This window comes from Triticum aestivum, chromosome 2B (assembly GCF_018294505.1).
Source record: "Triticum aestivum cultivar Chinese Spring chromosome 2B, IWGSC CS RefSeq v2.1, whole genome shotgun sequence".
NCBI lineage: Eukaryota > Viridiplantae > Streptophyta > Magnoliopsida > Poales > Poaceae > Triticum > Triticum aestivum.
The window spans coordinates 693,779,539-693,803,102 of NC_057798.1; the positions used below are offsets into that span (position 1 = coordinate 693,779,539).

General features: G+C 46.8%; 1 protein-coding gene across 1 annotated transcript; it reads left to right on the top strand.

Moving 5' to 3' along the window:
* The first annotated feature begins 2,740 nt into the window (after positions 1–2,740).
* LOC123046765 (putative disease resistance protein RGA4) lies at positions 2,741–8,376 on the top strand. Its single transcript, XM_044470193.1, has 4 exons — positions 2,741–3,119; positions 3,265–3,565; positions 3,734–3,976; positions 4,084–8,376. Exons 1-4 carry the CDS (start codon positions 2,789–2,791, stop codon positions 8,129–8,131), a joined length of 4,923 nt encoding a protein of 1,640 aa, XP_044326128.1. The 5' UTR covers positions 2,741–2,788; the 3' UTR covers positions 8,132–8,376.
* The last annotated feature ends 15,188 nt before the right edge of the window (positions 8,377–23,564 follow it).

Sequence of the window (23,564 nt, forward strand, 5' to 3'; positions counted from 1 at the left end):
TGTGCTCGCAGCCACATATTATATAAGACTAAAGTTAGTTTTTTGGTTGTAAATAACTGCTAGCTCTTTTTAGTGCTACATACATCTATTTGAGCGGCAGGTAATTCCGACGGGAGGTAGTACTGCCCTAAGTAGATTACATGTTAGGCGTTGGAAACGGAGTTTATAGAGAAGACAGGGTTGCTAGAAATTCTTCTTGGTTGGTCTTCTCCCCTGATTGGGCTTAGCCCAGCTAACATTGATGAGCCGAGTAAGCTAATTTTGAAATAAATATTTCCTTTCTTTTATGCATACATCCAACAAAACAACAATATAAGAAAAAACAACAATATATTATAACAACAATATAAGAAAAAAATATTTCTTTCTTTTATGCATACATATAACAAAACAACAATATAATATAGGATAAAAATGTTCTCTATCATTGTAACCATTCATTTGCAAAGTAAAGCAAAATACTTGCGTTTAGTTCTTGGTTTGAATTTGGTATGAGCCGACAAAAATTCACTCCCCTTCAGTACCACACATGTGAAGAGGGCCACCGGTCATTCTCCACTAATGAAAAGACGGGGTAAAATGAGTAGTGAAAATTGAACGGTCGAGGGGCAAATCTGTTGCAATCAGTGGTGGGTTGTATCCTAAGTGTATGCTAAAACCTAATTTTACCAAAGAAGAGAAACAATTTTAAAATACTTCAGATTTGAAATGGACTATAACCTAAAGTTACAAAAAGAATGCAAATATTTCCACGTGCACATGGTTTTAAATGGGACTTTGCGCCAGTTGGTCGATATTCCCTGCCGCTTCATATTCTATTCCAAGTGGGTGAGCCCAAAACAACGCTTCGTGGGGCCGGACTAACTTACATATGACTACTTTATAATAGACATGTGTCTAATTGGCTCAAAAATAATCACTTTTTTTCAAACACACACACAATGTGTACATCTCTTTGTAGACAACAAGCCATGTTTTTTTAATTATTAAAGGGCATTAAATTTGTTACCTTATATGTTTGCCAACAACAAACCAACTAAATCATGATTCTCTTTTCAATGTGAACATGGATTCAGCAGGTCTCTGCCATTTGGCACAACGGGTCCATGAGGAACAGGTGGTCTATTGCTAGCTTATTTGAAAAGCGCCAACAGTGTGTGCCACATGTAAACAGTCCATGTTGAAAGAATAGAAACAGAAGTGTGGAGATAATGTAATTGGTCAGTCAGGAAATTCAGTCTCAATGAGCTCAACTAATGACATGTGGGGTTGAGCCTCAAAGTAACAGAAGTATTTTACTATCCTTTTCATGTCAGTGGTCGATGGTACTTACATGCTGTATCAGGTTATCAAAGGACTGCAATCATATACATTTTATAAACAAATAAAACACTTTTATGAAGCATGTAGTAGACAAATAGTGCTGCTGATAAATGGATTTTTATGTCAGAGCACAAATGGTGTTTAGTGGGTCTCTGTGTCATTTTGCGCAATGGGAGATTACTCAAAAATACACATATTTTCAACATAGCATGATCTTCAATGAGATTCTATACTACCAAATTAAAATCTATAGGTACATCTCATTGTAGACAACAAACCTCCATTATTTCTTTATTAAAGAGGATTGTTTTTATTCGCAAAAAGAAGGGTTAAATTTGTTACCATATGTGCTTGTCCACAACTAAAATAACTAAAGTAAGGTTTTTTTTCAATGTGAACATGAATTCAATGGTTCTCTGTGTCATTTGGCGCAACAGAAATAACTACAAGGATTTATTTGCATATGTATACATCCATAAATGTTTTAGGAGAAAATTACAACACATGATTTACGATGCCTAAAAAAAGATACGAGAAAAGTAAAAATTGCCAAGATCCGAATAAATGAGAACTAAATCCATGCATGCAGAGAAATCCGAAATCGAAGGAAAGGAGAAATTTCACCAGTTGAGTACGCCTCTCTAGGAATGCTTATCTTACCCAACTGAGGAACCGAGGAGGAAAAGGGGATAAACAAGCTCGATGGATTCAGTCCCTGTCACTTCATATTCTACTACTGACAGGCCACACATAACTTTGTTCATGGACTGGGCTAGGTAGCATATGGGCATTTCAAATACCTATGCCTCCATATGCACAACACAAAGAGGTTTTTTTCATGCACATGAAAAATAGAAGTTTGGTACAAACACCGCTAAAAAATACATCCTTAACTGGCTATGCATTGTATATAAATATGTTTTTTAATCAGATTTCTCATTGTGATAATCATATTTTCAATTAATAAAAAGCTTCCTTAGCTGGTCTATACATGTCATACACTTTTTTTTTCAAACTCGGATTACACAACATGCTAAACATATTTTCAATATAGTATGATTTAACACATGTAAACATGTTTAAAAAATAACATGATTTAGTTGAAGTTCTTGCAGCATGAAACTATTTTCATCAATAGCATGTTTTGAGCAGGTCTCTGCGCCATGAGCGCTGCTATGCACACGACGCATAGCAGACGATTTGTGCACGATAGGGCATATCCGTGCGTCCGTGCATATTATCAAAGTGCAGCAGACGGCTAGATGAAAATCGTGCACCTGTCGTCCATGGAGTGCATCGTCTGCATAGCTGTTTCGCTGCGCCATTTGACCCAACGGATCAACTGGTTGTATATTGTTTCTGCTCTTCTCGCGTGCTCCCCACTCTCGAGCGACCCCCCACGCCCCCCCACCCCACCCCCCCGACCACAGAGACCATCTCCAGCGAACATCCTCTGCCGGATCTGATGGCGGCCGCGATTGGGTGGCTGGTTGAGACCATCTCTGCGACCCTCCAAATCGACAAGCTCGACGCCTGGATTCGGCAAGTCGGTCTTGCCGATGACATCGAGAAGCTCAAGTCGGAGATCCGGAGAGTCAACATAGTGGTCACTGCTGCCAAGGGCAGGGGGGTAGGGAGCGAGCTGCTGGATGGACCTTTCGCTCTTCTGGAGGAGCGGCTCTATGAAGCCGACGACGTGGTCGACGAGCTCGACTACTACAGGCTCCAACACCAAGTCCAAGGTCTGCCGGCACCTGCAGATCCAAGCGAGCCAGTCCCACTCCCAGTCCCAGGAGGTAAGCGTAAATCTGTCTAGACCCAAGTAATCCAAGTCTGCTAATTATTAGTTTGATCTTATGTTGCTCCAAAAATGTAAATTGGTCGTATCTGATCAAGGACGACCGTTCTTTAATTTCTGGTCCACGATTTCTTTTGGCACAGTTACAAGGGGTGAGCCCGAAGGCGTGCTTGTAGCTGAGCAATTCAATGAGATATCGAGGGGCGGTGGTGATGTACCACAGAGCAATGTTGGCAAATTACGGTCCGTGGTATGGGAACACTTTATGATCACAGAAAGAGATAACGGAAAACCCAACAAGGCAGTATGCCGACACTGTAGCAATGAGTTTAAGTGTGACACCAAGACGAACGGTACATCATCTATGAAAAAGCATTTGGAGAATGAGCATTCTGTGACTTGTACAAAGAAACCTCCTGGAGCACATCTACCAAACCCTTCAAGGTACTTAAAAGAGAATTGGGTATAGAGAGTAGAGTATTCTTTCTAATCTTAAGTGTACATTTTTAAAAAGTTGTTTATATACATATGCTTGAGGCGATTGTGGTCCTGATTAATAAGCACATCCCCCGCAAAATAAATAAATACGCACCTCTTTTTTTCTCACCACAGCACCGGTGAGCCTACTATAATTGCCAGCTCATCCAGCAAAAAACGAAAGAGACGACGGTCCAAGGCATGGGAATTTTTTGATGTCATAGAAGAAGTAAACGAACAGCCTATGAAAGCAAGATGTAAATACTGTCCCGCAGAGATCAAGTGCGGCCCAACAAGTGGGACAGCAGGTATGCTCAACCATAACAAGATTTGTAAGAACAAACCTGGACCAAATGACCAGTTGCCAAACCTGTCAAGGTAACTAAAGAATCTATATGTTGCGTCGAAAAACAATTAGAAGTCATTAAGTTAAGAGTCTCATTGTGGTTCTAATAGTCAATTAACGTTCTTTTTTCTTATTGTAGCACCGGTGATGCTAATGCGGATGTGACGCCAATTCTAATAGGTAACTCGTCCACCAGAAAAGGGAGAATGGATGATTCCATACAAATTGATGTGACTAACACAGTCACCCCTTGGGACATGGCCGAATTATCCAGCAGGATACGAAAAATAGCTAGTCAGTTGCAATACATCCAAGAGGAAACGACTGAAATTCTCAAGCTACATGGATCGGACTCTACTTCAAGTTCAGATCATCACCAGAGTACAACATCATATCAGCACCTCAGAACATCAAGTCTTGTTCCAAGGAATGTGTATGGAAGAGTTAAAGAAAAGGAACACATCATGAAATTGATGATGACAGAAGGCAGATCTGACAAAGTAATTGTTGTGCCTATTGTAGGCATTGCAGGTATTGGAAAGACAACTCTCACTCAACTTGTGTACAACGATCCAGAAGTGGAAAGGCAATTTGAACATAGGATATGGGTTTGGGTGTCTCGCAACTTTGATGAAATGAGGCTCACAAGGGATATGCTGAGCTTTGTTTCTCAAGAAAGTCATGAAGGAATAGGCTGCTTTGGGAAGCTTCAGGAGATCCTGAGAAGTCATGTCAAATCAAAGAGGGTTTTACTTATTTTAGATGATGTATGGTATGACAAGAAAGATGCCCGATGGAACCAACTATTGGCTCCCTTTAAGCCTCATAGTGCCAATGGCAATGTGATTCTTGTGACAACTAGAAAAATGACCGTTGCAAAAATGATTGGAACAGTGGTGCCAATTAAGTTAGCTACTATTGAAAATGATGACTTTTGGTTATTATTCAAATCATGTGCTTTTGTTGATGGAAACTATGAATGTCTTGGAAATCTTAGCACTATTGGACGGCAAATAGCAGAAAAGTTAAAGGGTAACCCGTTAGCAGCAGTGACTACAGGGGCACTATTAAGGAACCAACTTACCGTTGATCATTGGAGTAAAATTCTCAAGGAAGAAAATTGGAAATCATTAGGACTTAGTGGAGGCATCATGCCTGCTTTGAAGCTTAGTTATGATGAGTTGACATACCGTTTACAACAATGTTTCTTGTATTGTTCTATATTTCCTGACAAATATAGGTTTCTTGGTAAGGATTTGGTATATATGTGGATTTCTCAGGGATTTGTGAATTGCACCCAAAATAAGAGATTGGAGGAGATAGGATTGGAATATCTGAATCATTTGGTAAACCTGGGATTCTTTCAGCAAATTGAAGAACAGCAAGAATTGGATGAGGAAAAAGAATTCTCTCTACGCGGTCAGATTTGGTATTCTATGTGTGATCTCATGCATGATTTTGCGAGGATGGTTTCGGTGACTGAATATGCGAGGATAGATGGTCTGCAGTGTAAGAAAATCTTACCGACTATACACTATTTGTCAATAGTAACTGGTTCTGCATACAACAGAGATCTGCATGGGAATATTCCTCGCAATGAGAAGTTTGAAGAAAATCTGAGAAATTCTGTTACATCAGTTACCAAATTGAGAACACTGGTTGTACTTGGGAGCTTTGACTATTTCTTTGTACAGTTGTTCCAAGATATATTTCAAAAGGCCCAAAATTTACGCCTGCTGCGAGTATCTCCAGAATCCACTTATCTGTTTCAAGTGCCTGCAGCATCCACTGATTTTAATTCCTTCCTGTGCAGTTTGGCAAATCCTTTGCATCTTCGTTATCTAAAACTTGATTTAGACGGGATTGTGCCACAAGTTCTCAGTACTTTTCTTCTTCTTCAAGTATTAGATGTTGGCTCAAACAGGGATACTTCTCTACCCAATAGCTTGCATAATCTTGTTAGCCTGCGACATCTTGTTGCACACAAGAGAGTCCATTCTTCCATTGCTAGCATTGGCAACATGACATCTATCCAGGAGCTACATGATTTTGAGGTTCGAATTTCTAGCGGCTTTGAGATTACACAACTCAAATCCATGAACAAGCTTGTTCAACTTGGAGTGTCTCAACTTGACAGTGTTAAAACCCGGGAGGAGGCTTATGGGGCAGGACTAAGAAACAAGGAACACTTAGAAGAGCTTCACTTGTGTTGGAAGCATGCATTTTCAGTGGATAAGGATGTCAGTGACACTAGATTTGAATCTTCTGCAGACATGGCCAGAGAAGTGATTGAGGGTCTTGAACCACACATGGATCTAAAACATCTACAAATATCTCGGTATAATGGTACCACTTCACCGACTTGGCTTGCCAATAATATCTCAGTTACCTCACTGCAGACGCTTCATCTTGATGATTGTGGAGGATGGAGAATACTTCCATCTCTGGGAAGTCTTCCATTTCTTACAAAGTTGAAGTTGAGCAACATGTGGGAAGTAACAGAAGTATTGGTTCCTTCACTGGAGGAGCTAATTTTACTCAACATGCCCAAGTTAGTGAGATGCTCAAGTACTTCTGTGGGGGCTCTGAACTTTAGTTTACGAGCACTGCGGATCGAGGATTGTGAAGCACTGAAGGAGTTAGATCTGTTTGAGAACGATGATAATTCTGAAATCATTCAGGGGTCATGGCTGCCTGGTCTTAGGAATTTGATTGTGAAATATTGCCCTCATTTGAAAGTGTTGAAGCCACTTCCACCTTCAGCTACCTTTTCTAAGGTACTCATCAAAGTGGTTTCAAGATTTCCGTCTATGAAGGTATCATCGGGTGAAAAGTTAGAAATTTGGGATGCTAATTACCGCAGAGGCGATCGATCTTGTGATGAGTTGATCATACTGGATGACAAAATTTTGGTGTTCCATAATCTTAGAAACCTCAAATCGATGGAGATATTTGGTTGCAGAAATCTAAGGTCTTTCTCGTTTGAAGGTTTCAGTCATCTCGTCTCTTTAACGAGCTTGAAAATAAGAGGCTGTGAAAAACTTTTCTCTTCACATGAGATGCCAGCCATTGAACATGTGACAGCTGTGAACTGCGATTCTTTCCCATCTCTTAAAAGTCTCAGTATTAAGTCATGTGGAATAGCGGGGAAGTGGCTATCGTTGATGCTGCAGCATGCGCCAGGCCTAGAGAAATTGAGTTTAAGATATTGCGCACATATAACAACAGTACTGTTACCGATGGAAGAGGAAGAAAACAATCTATTAACAACAGTACTGTCATCAGGAAATCAAGATGAGGCATTGACCTGGTTAGCTCGAGAGGGACTCTTGCACATTCCATCAAATCTCGTCTCCTCTCTCAAGAATATGAGTATTAGTGAGTGCCCTCGTCTAAAATTTAACTGGGGCACGGACTGCTTCTCTGGATTTATCTCGCTTGAGAAGCTTGAAATCTGGGGATCGTTGGTGGATGATGACGGAAGTTATGACCCCGAGAATGGAAGTTCTTTTGTGTTCGAAGAGGAGGATCAACCCCTGGGGGCGAACGGAAGATGGCTCCTCCCGACATCACTTCAGGAACTTAACATCAGGTTCTTGTGTTACCAAGAAACGCTGCAACCCTGCTTTACTAGAGATATCACCAGCCTTAAAAAGTTATATGTAAGCTTCAGCCCAGGTTTGCAATCTCTACAGCTGCACTCATGCACGGCACTGGAAGAATTGGCAATTGTCGGCTGTGGATCAGTCACCGTCACTGTACTAGAAGACTCTCCTGGCTTGCTGCCATGTTTGGAAAGGCTTTGCATCAATGACCCATCTGTCCTTACCACGTCATTCTGCAAGCACCTCACCTCCCTGCAACGCCTACGACTTGGTTTCTTGAAAGTGAGGAGACTAACAGATGAGCAAGAGCAAGCGCTTGTGCTGCTCAAATCCCTGAAAGAGTTCCAATTCTATTTGTGTAATGATCTCGTAAATCTTCCTGCTGGGCTGCACACCCTTCCTTCCCTCAAGAGGTTGGAGATAGAACGGTGTGGACGCATCTCAAGGCTGCCAGAAGCAGGCCTCCCACATTCGCTGGAAGAACTGAAAATCGAGTCTTGCAGCCAGGAGCTATATGATGAATGCAGGCAGCTAGCAACAAGCAAACTGAAAGTCAAAATTGGTGGGAGATATGAGAATTAATTACTGTATGACTTGTTAAGGACATGTTTCTGCATGCACAACTCGTAGCGCTTGGTTGTTCTTGAGTTAAAGTTGTGTCATATGCTCATATATCATGTTATATTCAGAGTCGACATACCCTCATAATTGTGCAGTGTGTTCATACTAAAATGAGCGTCTGGGTAGGCATTCATGTAGTCGATAAACTGGTATGTTTTGTTGTTTGGTCTTATCAACTGAATGATGAATTTCCCATTCTTGTTTTCTTCCGGGAGAATTTTAATTTCCTTGGCTAGAGAGATAATTGCAACAGATAAATCCGAAGATGCATCCTATTATTCTTCACACAATTTGGTTTATCCAAAATTCGTTGCTGCTCGCACATACCATTTTGAGTTAATAAATGTGCCCTTTATCGGAACATACCACACATATGCTTAGTGTGGTGAACAGAGCAGATAAACATGTCACAGTCCTGCACTTTCAGAGATCAGGATGGAATTGACAGCAGACACCTAATGTGTGCTTAAATTTGAATACGCAACCTGTATTTCAGTGCTGATTACCAGTTCCATTCCTGCGATACTAATGAAGCTACTTCTCTTGTGTGTAGTTTAGTACTCCCTCCATCCAAATAGTGTCTCAACTTTAGTACAACTTTATATTAAAGTTAATATAAAATTAAGATACTTATTTTGGGACAGAGGGAGTACTATCGTATCGTGGTAAGAAGATAAAAGAAAGGACATGTTACTATACACTGAGCATGTATAGAATCATTAGAGAAGAACACGCACCAATTCTTCATTTCAATTTATGGGGAAAACTGATCACCGCATCTCACACGAGCATTGCAGTTACATCGATCATTTCCACCATGTAAGGACCTTGATGAACATTAGCAATCCCTGAAAATTTGTTGCACTGGCAAACACAAGCAAAGTAACTAAAAAATATTTTAGACGTCAAAAAATCTCAGAAATTTGCACCAGCACACCAAAGACCAAACACGTTTTACTAGCACTCCAGTTATCCATTAGGAAAAGCTTACAGCTACATGAAGTTGCTCTTACCCAATAATAACAGGCCAGTTTAAAATAATACACACTTACTGAAATCAAGGGTATAATAATAGAAAAATTGAAAGCGAGCAGCGTCACCCGGATAAAAGAGTCCCGCGACATCTCCAGCGTGAGCCTCCTCGTCGCCCCTCCATCGTCGCCCCGCTCCCCCGGCGCCGCCTCTGCCCGCCGCCTCGCGCCGCCGGGGGCTGAGCCCACGCCCTCCGCCGGCTCGCCCTCTCCGGTTTCTTCCGGGGTTGGCGGTGTCGGGGCGTCTCTGGGGCCGTCTGATCCACCCCCCGCGCCGGTGCCGTCGGGCTACCACCTCGCCTCGCCGGCTTCCCCAGACGCCTCGGTGGCGGTGGACGTCTCCTCCCCGGCCTCCGCGCACCCCCCTCCGACGGTGGCGTACGCCAGGAGGCCCCGCTCCACCTCGACGCCGGTGACGTCCTCTCGCCGCAGCGCCCGCCTGGAGGCGGCGCGGCCGGGCGACTCCCCTGCGCCTTCCGTCGCCGAGCAGGCGGAGCTCCGTGCCGCTGTCCGGAATCTCGAGTCAGGTGCGGACCCTGCCCCTCCCGGTTCTTCTCGTTGCTCCTTTTCTGCTCTCGAGGCTGCTCCTCTCGGCCACCTCGCTAAGGTGGCCAATGACTCGGCCATTGTCTTCAGGGGGGAGGTCGGTCCCCCCTTAGATCAGATCGCGGCCATTAGGGCCCGGGAGATCCTCGACGGCAGGCTGGCTGAGACTCGTGCCCGCCTGCTTCGGCCCCCGGAGGGCCCGCCCTCCACCCCCGCGGCTCCGGCTCCTCCGGTGGTCGACGGGATTATCCGTGGACGCACTCGGTCTCGCACGGCCGCCCTTCGCGCGCAAAGCGCCTCTCGTGTCTTGGGGTCAAGCAGCCCCCCGATGGGGGTTTAGATGCGGGCCCTCTTCTGGAACCTCCGCGGCTTCGGCCATGATGGCCGTCGCCGCCAGCTCATCGAGTACATCCGGGAAGAACACATTGACATCGTGGCCATCCAAGAAACCCTTCGCTCCGAGTTCACCCTGCCGGAGCTTGAACACCTGAGCCCCCACCTCTTCGCTTGGCACTGGCTCCCTTCTAGTGGGACCTCAGGCCACTCGGGTGGCATCCTCTTAGGGGTTAAGGATGCCACATTTGAGGTGGGAGGCATGGATAGAGGGGAATTCTTCGTTAGTATGGAGATCTTCGAACGTGCCCTGAACTTCAAATGGGAGGTCATTGTTGTCTACGGACCGGCGGATCACCGCCGCTCCCCAGCCTTCCTTGACGAGTTGCAGCTGAAGATTTCTAACTCCCCCTCCTTGTTTTAGTGGGAGGCGACTTCAATCTCATCCGATCCCCGGATGAGAAGAATAATTCCCGGATTAATTTTCCCCGGATGCAATTATTCAACGATTAGATCGCGGAGCTGGGGCTCCGCGAGCTTGACCGGACAGGTGCCAGGTTCACTTGGACCAACCGGCAATCTGTCCCGACACAATCCGTGCTGGATCGTGTCCTAGTGTCCCCGGAGTGGGAATTGCGTTGCCCCTTGGCATCGCTCCGGGTGGTCACCCCGATTGGCTCCGATCATGTCCCCCTTCTCCTTTCCACCGCCGACGAGTGCCCCCCCTCCCCTCCGCGGTTCCGGTTCGAGCTCTTCTGGCTCAACCAAACCGGCTTCCGGGAGGCCGTCGTCGCCCGCTGGATTTCCGCTAGGTCGGCGCCCCATCGCTCCATGTCCGCTGTCGACTCATGGCACTTTTGTGCCAAGCTTGCCCGCCAGTTCATGAAGGGTTGGGGGCTAACCTTGGCCGGGACCTTAGAGAGCGCAAGAAGACCATCCTGATTGCTATTCAAGCCTAGATGCTCGCGCGGACTCGACCGGGCTCTCCTCGGATGAGTGGATGCTACGTTACGACCTGGAGGACCAGCTCTCCACCATCAACACGGATGAGGAGGCCTACTGGCGCTTGCGTGGTACCCAGAGGTGGGTGCTACAGGGCGATGCCAACACCGCCTATTTCCAGGCGGTCGCGAACGGCCGGCGCCGTCGCAACTCCATCCACTGCCTGTGGGATGGAGACTCGCCGTTAGTTCTCCCCGCGGCCATCCGCTCTCATGTGGATGGCTTCTATCGAGCCTTATTTACCCCCACCCCGCGCGGTGGGGCTAGTCTCGCCCCCGACATTTGGTCGGGCGCGCATGTAGTCTCGGATGAAGCCAATGCGGCTTTGGTTGCCCCCTTTAGCGAGGACGAGGTCCTCGCTACCATTAAGGGGATGAACCCCTCCTCGGCCCCGGGACCGGACGGTCTACCAGTGTCTTTCTTCAAGACGTTCTGGCCTACCATCAAGCTTGAGGTCATGGCTCTGTTTGAGGAATTCTACTCGGGCTCCATGGACCTGGGGCGCCTTAATTATGGGGTTGTGACCCTCATCCCCAAGGTCCCGGGCGCCTCCGATATTCGCCAGTTCCACCCCATCACAGTGCTTAATGTGATTTTTCGGATCCTGGCTAAAGGGTACGCCAATAGGGTGACCCTCCTTGCGGACTCAATCACCCACCCGAACCAATCCGCCTTCATTCAAGGCCGATTTATCCTGGATGGGGTGTTGGTGTTCCACGAAGTCCTCCACGAGGTCCGCCTGAAGCGCCATAGGGCGGTCTTTCTTAAGCTGGACTTCCACAAAGCCTACGACACGGTGCACTGGCCGTTCCCGAGGGAGGTCCTACTCCGCAAGGGCTTCGATGACCGTTGGGTGACCCGCGTCATGCAGCTCGTCTCCTGTGGTCGGACTGCGGTGAACATCAACGACGACATTGGGCCCTTCTTCCCTACCCTTTGCGGGGTCCGGCAGGGAGATCCCTTCTCGCCGTTCTTGTTCAACATGGTCGTGGATGCCCTGGCCGCCATCTTGGATAAGGCCACGGCTGCCGGGCATATTCGAGGCCTTGTCCCGCACCTTGTTGGAGGGGGAGGTGTTTCCCTTCTCCAATACGCGGATGACACCATTATTATGGTCGAGGGTTCCGCCCTAGAGATCTCCAACCTGAAGTTCCTTCTTCTGTGCTTCCAACAAATGTCGGGCCTCACCATCAACTTTGATAAGAGCGAAGTGATGGTACTCGGTTACCCCTCAGAGGACGCACAGTCCATTGCCGACCGGCTTAACTGTCGGCTGGGTTCTTTCCCCATGACCTATCTGGGGATCCCCATTAGTGACACGCGCCTCACCGTGGCGGACCTCCGCCCCACAGTGACCCGTATGCAACACCGCGTAGAGCCCTAGAAAGGGCGTTGGCTGTCGAAGGCGGCGCGCGTGATCCTTATCAACTCCTCGCTAGCTAGCCTCCCGTGGTTCCTCATGAGCTTCTATAGCCTTCATGAAACGCTCCATCAGGAGGTCGCCAAATACCAGTCCAGATTCTTCTGGGCTGGGGAGGAGGGCAAGCAGAAATACCACATGGTCAGCTGGCCAGATATCTGCAAACCCAAGGACCAGGGCGGTCTTGGGATTCTGTCCTCTCGGTGCATGAACATCGCCCTCTTGACCCGCTGGCTCTGGCGTATTGCCAATGGGGATGGAGGCCTCTGGCTCACTATCATCCAGAACAAGTACCTGCGTGGACAGCCACTCGCGTTCTGCCAACGCTCTGGCGGTTCCTAGTTTTGGCAGGCCGTCGTCCAGCTGCTGCCGGTCTTGCGTATAGGCACATCCATCTCGATGGGCACTGGAGCCTCGACCTTGTTCTGGATGGATAGATGGCTCGGAGATGCCCCTCTAGCCGCCCGGTTCCCCATCCTATTCGACATTGTAGTTGACCCTCGGGTCTCAGTCGAGGCGGCCCTTATTGACTTAGGGCGCCTCGCGTTCCGCCGCCCTTTTGGCCCCGCTGAGGTGGCTGCCTAGGATGTCCTCCTCCAGGACATCGCCCTCTTACCTATGGACGTGGCCGACTCTCCGGACGCCATCTCCTGGCGCCTAGATCCCTCCGGCTGCTTCTCCACTAAATCCCTCTACGCGGCTATTGCCCCCTCGTCAGCCCCGGAGCCCTTCGGTCTGATCTGGGACATCCGCCTCCCCCTAAAGATTCGGATCTTTCTTTGGCAATGGATCCGCGGCCGCCTCCCGACCGGCGTTGAGGTTCTTAAGCGCCATGGTCCTAGCGATGGAATGTGCCCCCTGTGTGGCACGGTAGAGGACGCTAATCACATCTTCTTCTCTTGCTACACGGCACAGTTCCTTTGGTCTTGTTTCCGCGAAACGGTTGGGGGACAGTGGTGCAACACCAACTTCCCTGACTTGCTTGCGGAAATTCAAGCCTCCCCCCTCGCTACAGACATATTAGATGGCTCTGCGTCGGGGTTCTCGCCTGGACGTTGTGGACGGTTCGCAATAAGCTTGTCATTCAGAAGGTGCCCCTTCGGCGTGCTACTGACTCCATCTTTAAAATGTGTGGTTACTTGCAGCTCTGGCGGCCGCTTAGCCGCCCTCAGGACCGGGACGCCATCAATAGACTCCTCACCGACCTCCGTTCGTTGGCCTTCCGCCTGGCGCCTCCGCTCCCGCCGCCACCCCCGGAGCCCGACTAGAGGATGTTTCCCTCCTGGCGCGTGTGCCTTTTGTGTGTGTGTGTTGGGCTTGTTGAGCTGTGCCCTCAGCCGTACCCCTTGTTGCTTGCTTTTGTTTGGACTCTGTGTGCGTGTGGACTTTGTGTGTGTGCGGACCTGTTGGATGTTGGCTTTGGCATTGGCTTTATATATAAAGCGGGGCGTGAGCCTTTTTCCGGTAAAAGAGTCCCAATCAACTCAGGTTGCATGGTTACTAAATTTTTTTATCATTCATATACCTCCAAGAAAAAGATTAAACCATTCTCATACCAGTATAAGTCGCTAGACAAAGATGATAAGCATGATTTCAGCATTTTCTTACTCTGATGCCATAGTTATGTCGCCCATTGTAGTTGATATGTTGGCAATTATGATAGGAAGGGCTAAGGAGGCTGGTCAGGTGGGTGGCTTGGTACCTCATCTAGTTGATGGAGGAGTGTCTATCCTACAGTACGCCGATGATACGATCATCTTTATGGAGCATGACTTGGCCAAAGCGAGAAACATGAAGCTGGTGTTATGCTTATTTGAACAATTGTCCGGGTTAAAAATTAACTTTCACAAAAGCGAATTGTTCTGCTTTGGTAGAGCCAATGACGAATAAGAGGCATATCGGCAATTGTTTGGGTGCGAATTGGGGACTTTACCTTTCACGTACTTAGGTATCCCAATTCATCATCGCAAGCTGACAAACAGAGAATGGAAGTGCATCGAGGACCGATTTAAAAAGAAACTGAGTTGCTGGAAGGGCAAGCTCATGTCATACGAAGGCCGATTAATTCTGATAAACTCGGTTCTCACGAGTATGCCCATGTTTCTTTTGTCGTTCTTCGAAGTCCCAGTTGGAGTTAGGAAAAGACTGGACTTCTATCGATCACGCTTCTTCTGGCAGAGCGATGAACTAAAAAGAAAATATCGACTTGCCAAATGGGATATCATCTGTCGACCGAAAGACCAAGGGGGTCTTGGTATTGAGAATCTTGAGGTTAAAAACAGATGTCTTCTCAGCAAGTGGTTGTGGAAGTTATCGGTAGAGACTGATGCCATTTGGGCACAGATCCTTCGTAGCAAGTATCTTCATTCCAAAACCTTGTCCCAGGTGACAGCAAGGCCGACTGACTCACCCTTTTGGAAAGGGCTTATGAAAGCCAAATTAACCTTGTTTAATAGGACAAAGTTTATTATTGGCAACGGCGCTAGCACGCGATTCTGGGAGGATACTTGGCTTGGAGAGACCCCCCTTGCCATTCAATACCCGTCTATGTATCGTATTGTTCAACGACGTGAGGCATTCGTTGCAACGGTACTTCAATCCACTCCCCTTAATATGCAATTCAGAAGGACGCTAATTGGAAACCGTTGGGAAGAATGGTTCCATCTAGTAGGTAGACTGATGGAGGTTCAACTATCTCAACAGCCCGATAAATTATGCTGGAAACTTACTAGGTCTGGAGAGTTTACAGTTAAATCAATGTATGTTGATGTTATCAATTCAAGCTCGATTCCTAGTTCCAAACATGTTTGGGTTGTCAAAGTTCCTTTAAAAATCAAAGTGTTTATGTGGTTTGTCCATAAACAAGTAATTTTAACCAAGGACAATTTGGCAAAGCGTAATTGGACAGGACCTACTAGGTGTAGTTTCTGTGATCGGGATGAAACTATCAAACACCTTTTTCTTGACTGCCCGTTAGCAAAAGTTCTCTGGCGGACAGTTCATATTGCTTTTAATATCACTCCACCGAGTTCTGTCAACACGTTATTTGGAACGTGGCTTAACGGGATAGGGCCCGAAACAGCGAGACACATTCGTGTAGGAGTTTGTGCTTTACTTTGGGCAGTCTGGAACTGCAGAAATGATTTGGTTTTTAACATATCAACAAATATTCATTTTTTGCAGGTTATTTTCCGGGCCACTGCGTTGATCCGTATGTGGTCGCTACTCACTCCGACGGAGGCCAGGGAGCGTTTGGTTACTGGATCTATCCGCTGGGAGATGGTAGCACGGGATATTTTCAACCGGTTTGAATGGCGGTCATGTAATAGGATAGGCAATTAGTTTACCTATCTTTCTTATGCCAGCCGGTTGTAGCTTTTTGTGGCGAGTTTGTTTTTCGCCTTTTTGGTTCCTCGTGAACACTCTTTTATTTTCGCTTTGAGACTTTAAGACCTTGTTAAACCTATTTATTTATTTAATAAGTAGGCCGTATGCATCGTTTAGATGCAGAGGCCGGGGAGTCCCCCTTTTCAAAAAAAAAGTTATGTCGCCCATAAGCATTACGTACACAATATATGTGCTAGAGAAAACACATCAATACAAAAGCCACCTTCAGATCAGAAGGCCAGCTGAACTACAACATGACTCAGTACCCTCCACTTTTCACTTCTATAGACATAGTCGAGCTGAGCTATCACCCACAAAGCCAGCCATCTACTAGGAACTCCTTTTTTTGCAGGTGAGCCATCTACTAGGGACTATGTACTCACAGTAGGATCCAAGCCGACATGAACATCCCACAAATAAGTACTCACATCCTCCACCTCAGATCCTACTGTTAGAACAACCTCTACACCAGAGAACGAGCATTGCCATCTGAGGTGCTGTCCCCTGAGCTCCCTGACCCTGATCCTGTAAACAGAGTCAAATGTGAAACATTGTAGGAAGTTTAATTCATGAAGATTAAACGATGTTTCTCAAAAAGGGGAAGAATAAACAGTGGGTTCGGCAGTACCACTGGATGACGAAGATCCACTACCCGAACCACCAGAGACACTCATGACCTTAGCACCCTTCTCGATCTCCACTGATTGGTAAGTTGCAGTTGACATCTCATCATCAATATTCACATACTCGTCCACCTGCGCAGACACTACAGTGTTCTCAGGATTTTCGCTCTCCTGTAAATAACAAAACAAACAACACCCGTGAGAGTCCAATTTGCATACCCACTAACTGCAAACAAGAACAGCACATGTTTCCTCTACGGCCATTACCACATCAGCATTGTCAACCGATGTAGGCACAGCACCATTCACAGCTTCAACTCCAACAGCATCGTTGACCTCAGCAATGTCCCCATTCATCATCACGGCTCGTCGGCTCCTTTTGAGAGCCTTGTTGAACATTTCGACCATTAAGTAGCAACCCCTGCAAAGAAAAGAAGAACATTCGCAAGGGGCAAATTTGCCGCACTGGCAAACACAAGCCGAGTAACTCAGAAATATCTGGATGTAAACTTAACTCAGAAATTTTCACCAGCACACCAAACACGTTTTACTGGCACTTCAGTTAGATGTTGGGAAAAGCTTACAGCAACAGGAAGTTCTCTTACCCAGTAATAACAAGCCAGTTAAAAATAATACGTACATAATCTAACTGAAATCAAGGGTATAATTTCAGAAAAGGCGAGCAGCGTCACCAGGACAAAAGAGTCCCAATCAACTCAGGTTTGCATGGCTACTGAAATTGTTATCGTTCATATACCTCTAAGAAAGATTAAACCATTCTCATATCAATATAAGTCACCAGACAAAGATGAAAACGATGATTTCAACATTTTCTTACTCTGATGTGATAGTTATGTCGCCCATAAGCATTAAGTACACAACAGATGTGCTAGAGAAAACACATCAATACAAAAGCCACCTTCAGATAGAAGGCCAGATGAACTACAACATGACTCGGTACCCTCCACTTTTCACTTCTATAGACATGGTCGAGCTGAGCTATCAGATTACCCACAAAGCCAGCCATCCACTAGGAACTAAGTTAACTAAATCCAAGCAGACATTAACATCCCAGAAATAACTACTCACATCCTCCACCTACTCAAATCCTACTGTTAGAACAACCTCCTCTAAACGAGAGAACGAGCATCACCAGCTTCTGAGGTGCTGTCCCCTGAACCTATAAACAAAGTGAACATTGTAGGAAGTTTAGTTCATGAAGAATAAACGGTGTTTCTGGAAAAGGGGAAGAGTAAACAATGAGTTCGACAGTGCCACTGGATGAAGAATAAACGATGTTTCTCAAAAAGGAAAAGAAGAAACAGTCGCTTCGACAGTATCACAGAGCATGATGAAGAACCACCAGACTACCAGAGACACTCTCGACGCGTTTGGTTCACTCTCTGGTAACGTATTCGTTCAGGTAACGAGAAGCACCGGTTTCCGATGTTTTGTTACCGAATACATGCTTTGTTTGGTTGAGCGTCCAACCTCCGGTTTCCTAATCACCTTTGATCCGGCCGTTTTCGGTTTTGCGAAGCCACGTATCAGAAGACGCTGCTAGCTAATACGTAGTGTGCGTACCAAACGCAGGATACCGTTTCGGAAAACGCTGGAATCGAAAGCCGCGATGTTCGCTCCGAACCAAACGCGTCGTCTGTATCCTCACTTCCTCAGCACCATTCTCGGCCTCCACTGATTGGTAAGTCAGCGCTCTCATCCTCAATATCTACATACCTATCCACCTGCTCAACCACCACTACATTCGCCTTCTCAGGATTCCCGCTCTCCTGTAAATAACAAAACAAAACAGAACAACTGAGAGTCCAATTTGCATATGCACTAACTGAAAACGAGAACAACACATGAAAGGAACAGCACCATTCGCAGCCTCAGAGCGCCAGCGCCATCGTCTGCCTCGGCAGTGTCCTTCTGCAGTAAGGATCTGGCCGCAGCGCTTCCTCATAGCCGCCCGGAGCTTCGCCGGAGGCGGGGGGAGGTTCCTGCTGCAGCGTGTAGATTAGATGGACAGCGGGAGGAGGGCGCGGACCTGGCCGAGCCCGCCTCCGAGGAGTCCCGGTCCCGGAACGCACTGGCATCGCGTTGGGCTAACCTCGCCAGCCGGAAGGTGAGGCAACCGGGCGGCGGCGAGCCACCGAACATAGGAGCTGTCCATAATGTAACAGAAAGTAAGAGCTGAAAAGACAAGTGGAACAGCACAACCACCCGCCCTCTCCCCTCCCGCGTCGCCCCCGCAGCCGGGCAAACCACGAGGCGCGACCAGACGAAGCCTGACCGGCGCAGGCGGCGGCGGGACGTGCGGGCCGGCTTCGATAGGCCTAGGCGCCGCGGTCTGGTGGGATCATGCGACCCACGCGAGTAAGGCGTGAGCCGAGGCCCAGATAAGCAGTTTTCTGGTCGGTTTTTTTCTATGTATACTTTCTGGTCGTTTTTCATATTCTGTTTTTATCCTTTTTATTTTATTTTCTTCTCTTCTCCTTTTTTCTGTTCTTATTTTTGTTTTTTAAAATTCTTGAATATCTATTTGACATTTCTTCAATGTGTTGTTCCCCGGGCTTCTGGTTTTTATGGGTTTTCTATTTTTCTTCATCGCTTTATTTTTTCTGGAAAAACTGTTCAATTGTGCATTCTAAAACTGTTCGGTGTGTATTAGAAAAAAGTTCACCCTATAGTAAAAAAGATCATCATATATTAGAAAATACCAAATTTCTATAGAAATTTGTTTGTATATACAAAATTTCTATTTTATATTAGAAATTTGTTTGTGTGTATATTAAAAATGTTCAATGTATATTATAAAAAGTTCATAAAAAGATCACCGTGCACTGTAAAAAGTTCCTAGTACATAAAAAATGTTCATTGTATACTACAAATTCACAGAAAGACTGTGCTTTCGGTCTTCGGTTTGAGGGATCAATTGTGAACGGTTCTAGGGACTTCATCAACGATCTAACCAACTCTTATTCCACTGCAACTCGAAGTTGATAATGATTCGATCAAACCTTGCGTTGCAACTTCATAGTGATTTCGGAGTATAATCTGTAGGACGATTTTTTTTTGTTTTCTACTACATTTCCCAGTATATATTTGGTTGATCGGTCCTTCGGGCCACCTCCCTATGGTGCTTTCAATCGCACCCACGTGCCATGTCTCGGGCGCTGGCCCGCGCACGGCGGAAGATCCAGGTCACTCTATCAGCGTCCTTCGGTCCCTGGTCAGGTTGCTTCGCTCACGCCAGTTGAGCCTGCGCATACACTCGACTCGGCTTGTGACTGTCCACTCGGCCGATGGGCGAGCCAGGTCGCCCTGTTAGCATCCTTCGGCCTCAGCCGGAGTGCTTCGCTCGCGCTAGTCAGGCCTGCGCGTGCGCCCGGCTCGGCGTGTGACCATCCACCCAGCCAGCCCTAATGGCCATCCGGCCATGGGTCGTGGAGGTGAGAGGCCGGACAGCGAGAGGCTATTTCGTTGCCACAAGCTTCGTGTGTGGGGCCTGCCTTCCTGCCTGTGTGTGCGTTTGCCGGCCAGTGATACGTCTCAAACGTGTTTATAATTTTTGTTGCTTCATGCTATTATAATATCACTTTTGTAAATTTTAATAGCAATTTTTATATTTTTTCTAGACTAACCTAGCAAGAGCCAATTATTGTTTTCTACATGTTTTAGGGTTTATTTGGATCAGTGCCAAAACCTGCCCAGCCAATTTATTGCCGTTGACTGCTGCGTGGGCAACTGTTTGGAACGAAGCCAATTTTTTGGTGTGCCCTGGCTCGCACATCCTTCTGGTTCACTTTTGCGTGGATTTTTGACGCCAATTTTTTGGCGTGCCGAAGCATTGGCAGGGCTAGCACGGGTTAAATCCATACACAGCCTTAGATTTTTCAGAAAATCAATATCTGTGTAGCTCAAAATACCATGGGGATTTACAATTATTTTTTCCAAGTTAAGAAGACTCCAAAAAGTGCTGGGAGGGGCCGGGGGCCACACCAGGCCCCCACGCGACAAGGTGGCGCGGCTTAGGCCCCATCCGTGTGGGGAGGCCATATGGGGCCCCGTGGCACCGCGTTACGTTGATTCTTTCGCATATAAATTCCATAATTCGAGAAACCCTCCGCACCATTTTTTTGATTTGTTTCACCATCGTAAGTTCCTATTCTAGGGAGATCCAATCTAGAGGCCTGTTCCGAGACCCTCCTGAAGGGGAAATTCATCACCGGGCCATCTTTATCAACCTTGTTGCTACCATGCATGACCATGTATGAGTAGTTTCCTTAGGATCTTAGCATCCATAGCACTAGCTAGATGACATCCTCTCTCTCTCTCTTTCTCTCTCTCTCTCTCTCTCTCTCTCTCTCTCTTGTGAGTAGTTTTCTTAGGACCTTAGGACCTCAATCGAGGTGAAGTAATCTAGCAATAAGTATTTTCCTTAGTAAAGAACTAAGGTTTATTGAATCAAAAGGAGTTCTTTCAGCAAACAAAGTCACAGTACCTGCGGACAAAACACAACACAAACTTGTCCCCAACACGTCAAGAATGTTGTCAAGCTTCTTAATAGATAGATAAACTAAAGGAAACAGTACAACCAAGAATATTATTTTTGATGAGGTTTTCAGTCATAGAGAATAGACCCAGAGGGCCATAATTTCACTCTCTCGTAAGTATACAAGTGTGGTGAACAAATTACTGTTGGGCAGGGATTAAATTACAATATTATATTTATTACTATGATCATTCACATTATAATTTTATATAGGCATTACGTCGGTGATATGTACTCCCTCCGTTCCTAAATATAAGTCTTTGTAGAGATTTCACTATGAACCACATACGGATGTATATAGATGCATTTAGAGTGTAGATTCACTCATTTTGCTTCGTATGTAGTCACTTGTTGAAATCTCTACAAAGACTTATATTTAGGAACGGAGGGAGTAGACTGTTATCCAACTGCAGCTGCAACTAATATTTGCAAAATGCTCAATGGAGCTCGGCCTCCAGGGAGGCCGAATTTGAAATAATCAAAATTCAAATTTGTGTGTTTCAAAAAAAAATATACATATACTTAGAGACATAATGCTCAAGTGTGTAAATTTTCAGGACAAAAAACGTTAAAATGAGTGCTACAAAAAAAATCTGAGCCACTTTAATAGATACACTATTCATCCTCAAAGTCCATGAATTTGTCCTTTTAGCACAGATCACATTTCAAGATATTTCATCTTGAAATTTTACACACATACACTCACATTCTTGTTTACTTGTACAAATTTGTTTTAGATTTTTTTGAAACTAAAATGTTCAAACCTTAAAGTTTTCACAAAATCCGGCCTCCATAAAGGCCGAGCTCCAAAACGTTCCACTCATGCCAACGACGCTGCAAGTGTGTCTGAAAAAGTTCCCTAAACAAAGGTGTGTTTGCATAAACGGTTGGATCACTTGCTCTCAATTCTCATATAAAGCGTGACCAGGTCCAGAACTATATTGATCATTTCTTAGCTAGTTATATGCTAGGCATACCAATCGTATTGCTGTTTGTCTATGCTCCGGCTTTGAGAACGTTGAGAACTTATGTCTCGCTGATTGTAATCCTGATGATTGAGTTATACATGTCCTATTCGCGCGCAAAAGAGAAAAGTGTGTCGTCAGCAAAGCGCCACTACTAGTATGTGTACCTGTCTAGAAAAACGAAAGCAGTAACCATTACAGGTCAGCCGTATCTTGTGCACAAGCACGTCGGGAAACCGGAAACCGAGCGTTCGGTCCTGGTTCCTTGGCTTCGCATGACGCGGTGACGGAGAACCAAGGCGACGGTCGCCTGGCGGACCCACAGCATCCACTGACTCACCTTTTCCATGCCCGCATAGCTTATTATTATGACCCAACATGCTGTGTGACGATCTTGTTGATTGTTGACTATCGTACTCGTGTGGCACCCTTTTCTGCCCATCATCCTTGGCCACGGATCTTAGAGCAACTCCACCGGGACGACCCAAACGGATACGCGCTTTGTCTGTTTTTTATTTGTTTGGATCGGTCGCCCGTCCGGCGTCCGCCCAGTTTTGCATTTGGGTCGGCAGTGTACCCAACACATCGATCCATTTCATGTCCGCATTCAACTTAAAAAAAAGGCCCGCGGGCGATCATGCCAGCGACCATGTCTCATGCCAGCATCATGCCAGCGCCGGCATACAATGTCGGCTTCAGAAAATATCACCACAGGTTTATGTTGGCGCACTCACTAGCCGGCCGGTACACATGCCAGCACACAAAAAATGATGGGGCTTGAAGTTCGACCACGCCATCGCGGCTCCCGTGTTCATGCATACAAAAAAGATGGCGCTCGCCGCCATAGATCACTCGTCGTCGAACTTGAGCATGTCGGCCTGCATCTTCTCGAACCATGGCCTCTTCCTTGGCGACACGGTGTTGAGATCCACCTTCATGATCTCCACCCCGGTCATCATGCTCACGAGAGCCACTTCTTTCGCCTTGGTCTTGACGTTGGCAACCTCGATCTCAAGCATCTTGGCTTGCTTCTCCGCCTCTAGCTCGAACATCTTGGCTTGCTTCTCGGCGTCCAAGTCAAGCCTCCTCCTTTTGGATCTCTATGAAAGCATCCGGGTAGAAGGCGCGATCATGCTCACTTCGGGTGAGCACTCCCCGGAGAGACGGGAGGTCTGCGGGTAGACGTGGAAGCCGGGGATCGGGTTGCAAGCCGACCCGCGGGGCGAGTCGGGCAACACCATCCGAGGAAACGCCGACGAGCCGGTGCTGGCCGCGGCGACGATGGCTTGGACGAGGCCGTGCTGGCTAGGGTTTAACCCTAGCATGTAGAGCGCCTCCCTCGTTACCGCCGCGACGCGGGCGTTGGTGACCTCCTGCTGCGCGGCAGCGACGGCGGCGGCCTGAGCGGCGACCTCATCCCTCGCGCCCGCGGTGTGCCTCCGGCCCTTCCTCTTGGCCGACTCGCGTGCCCGCTGTTCGGGCGTCATCGCCTTCTTTGGCTTGGTGGTGGCGGCCGTCTTGCGCGGGGC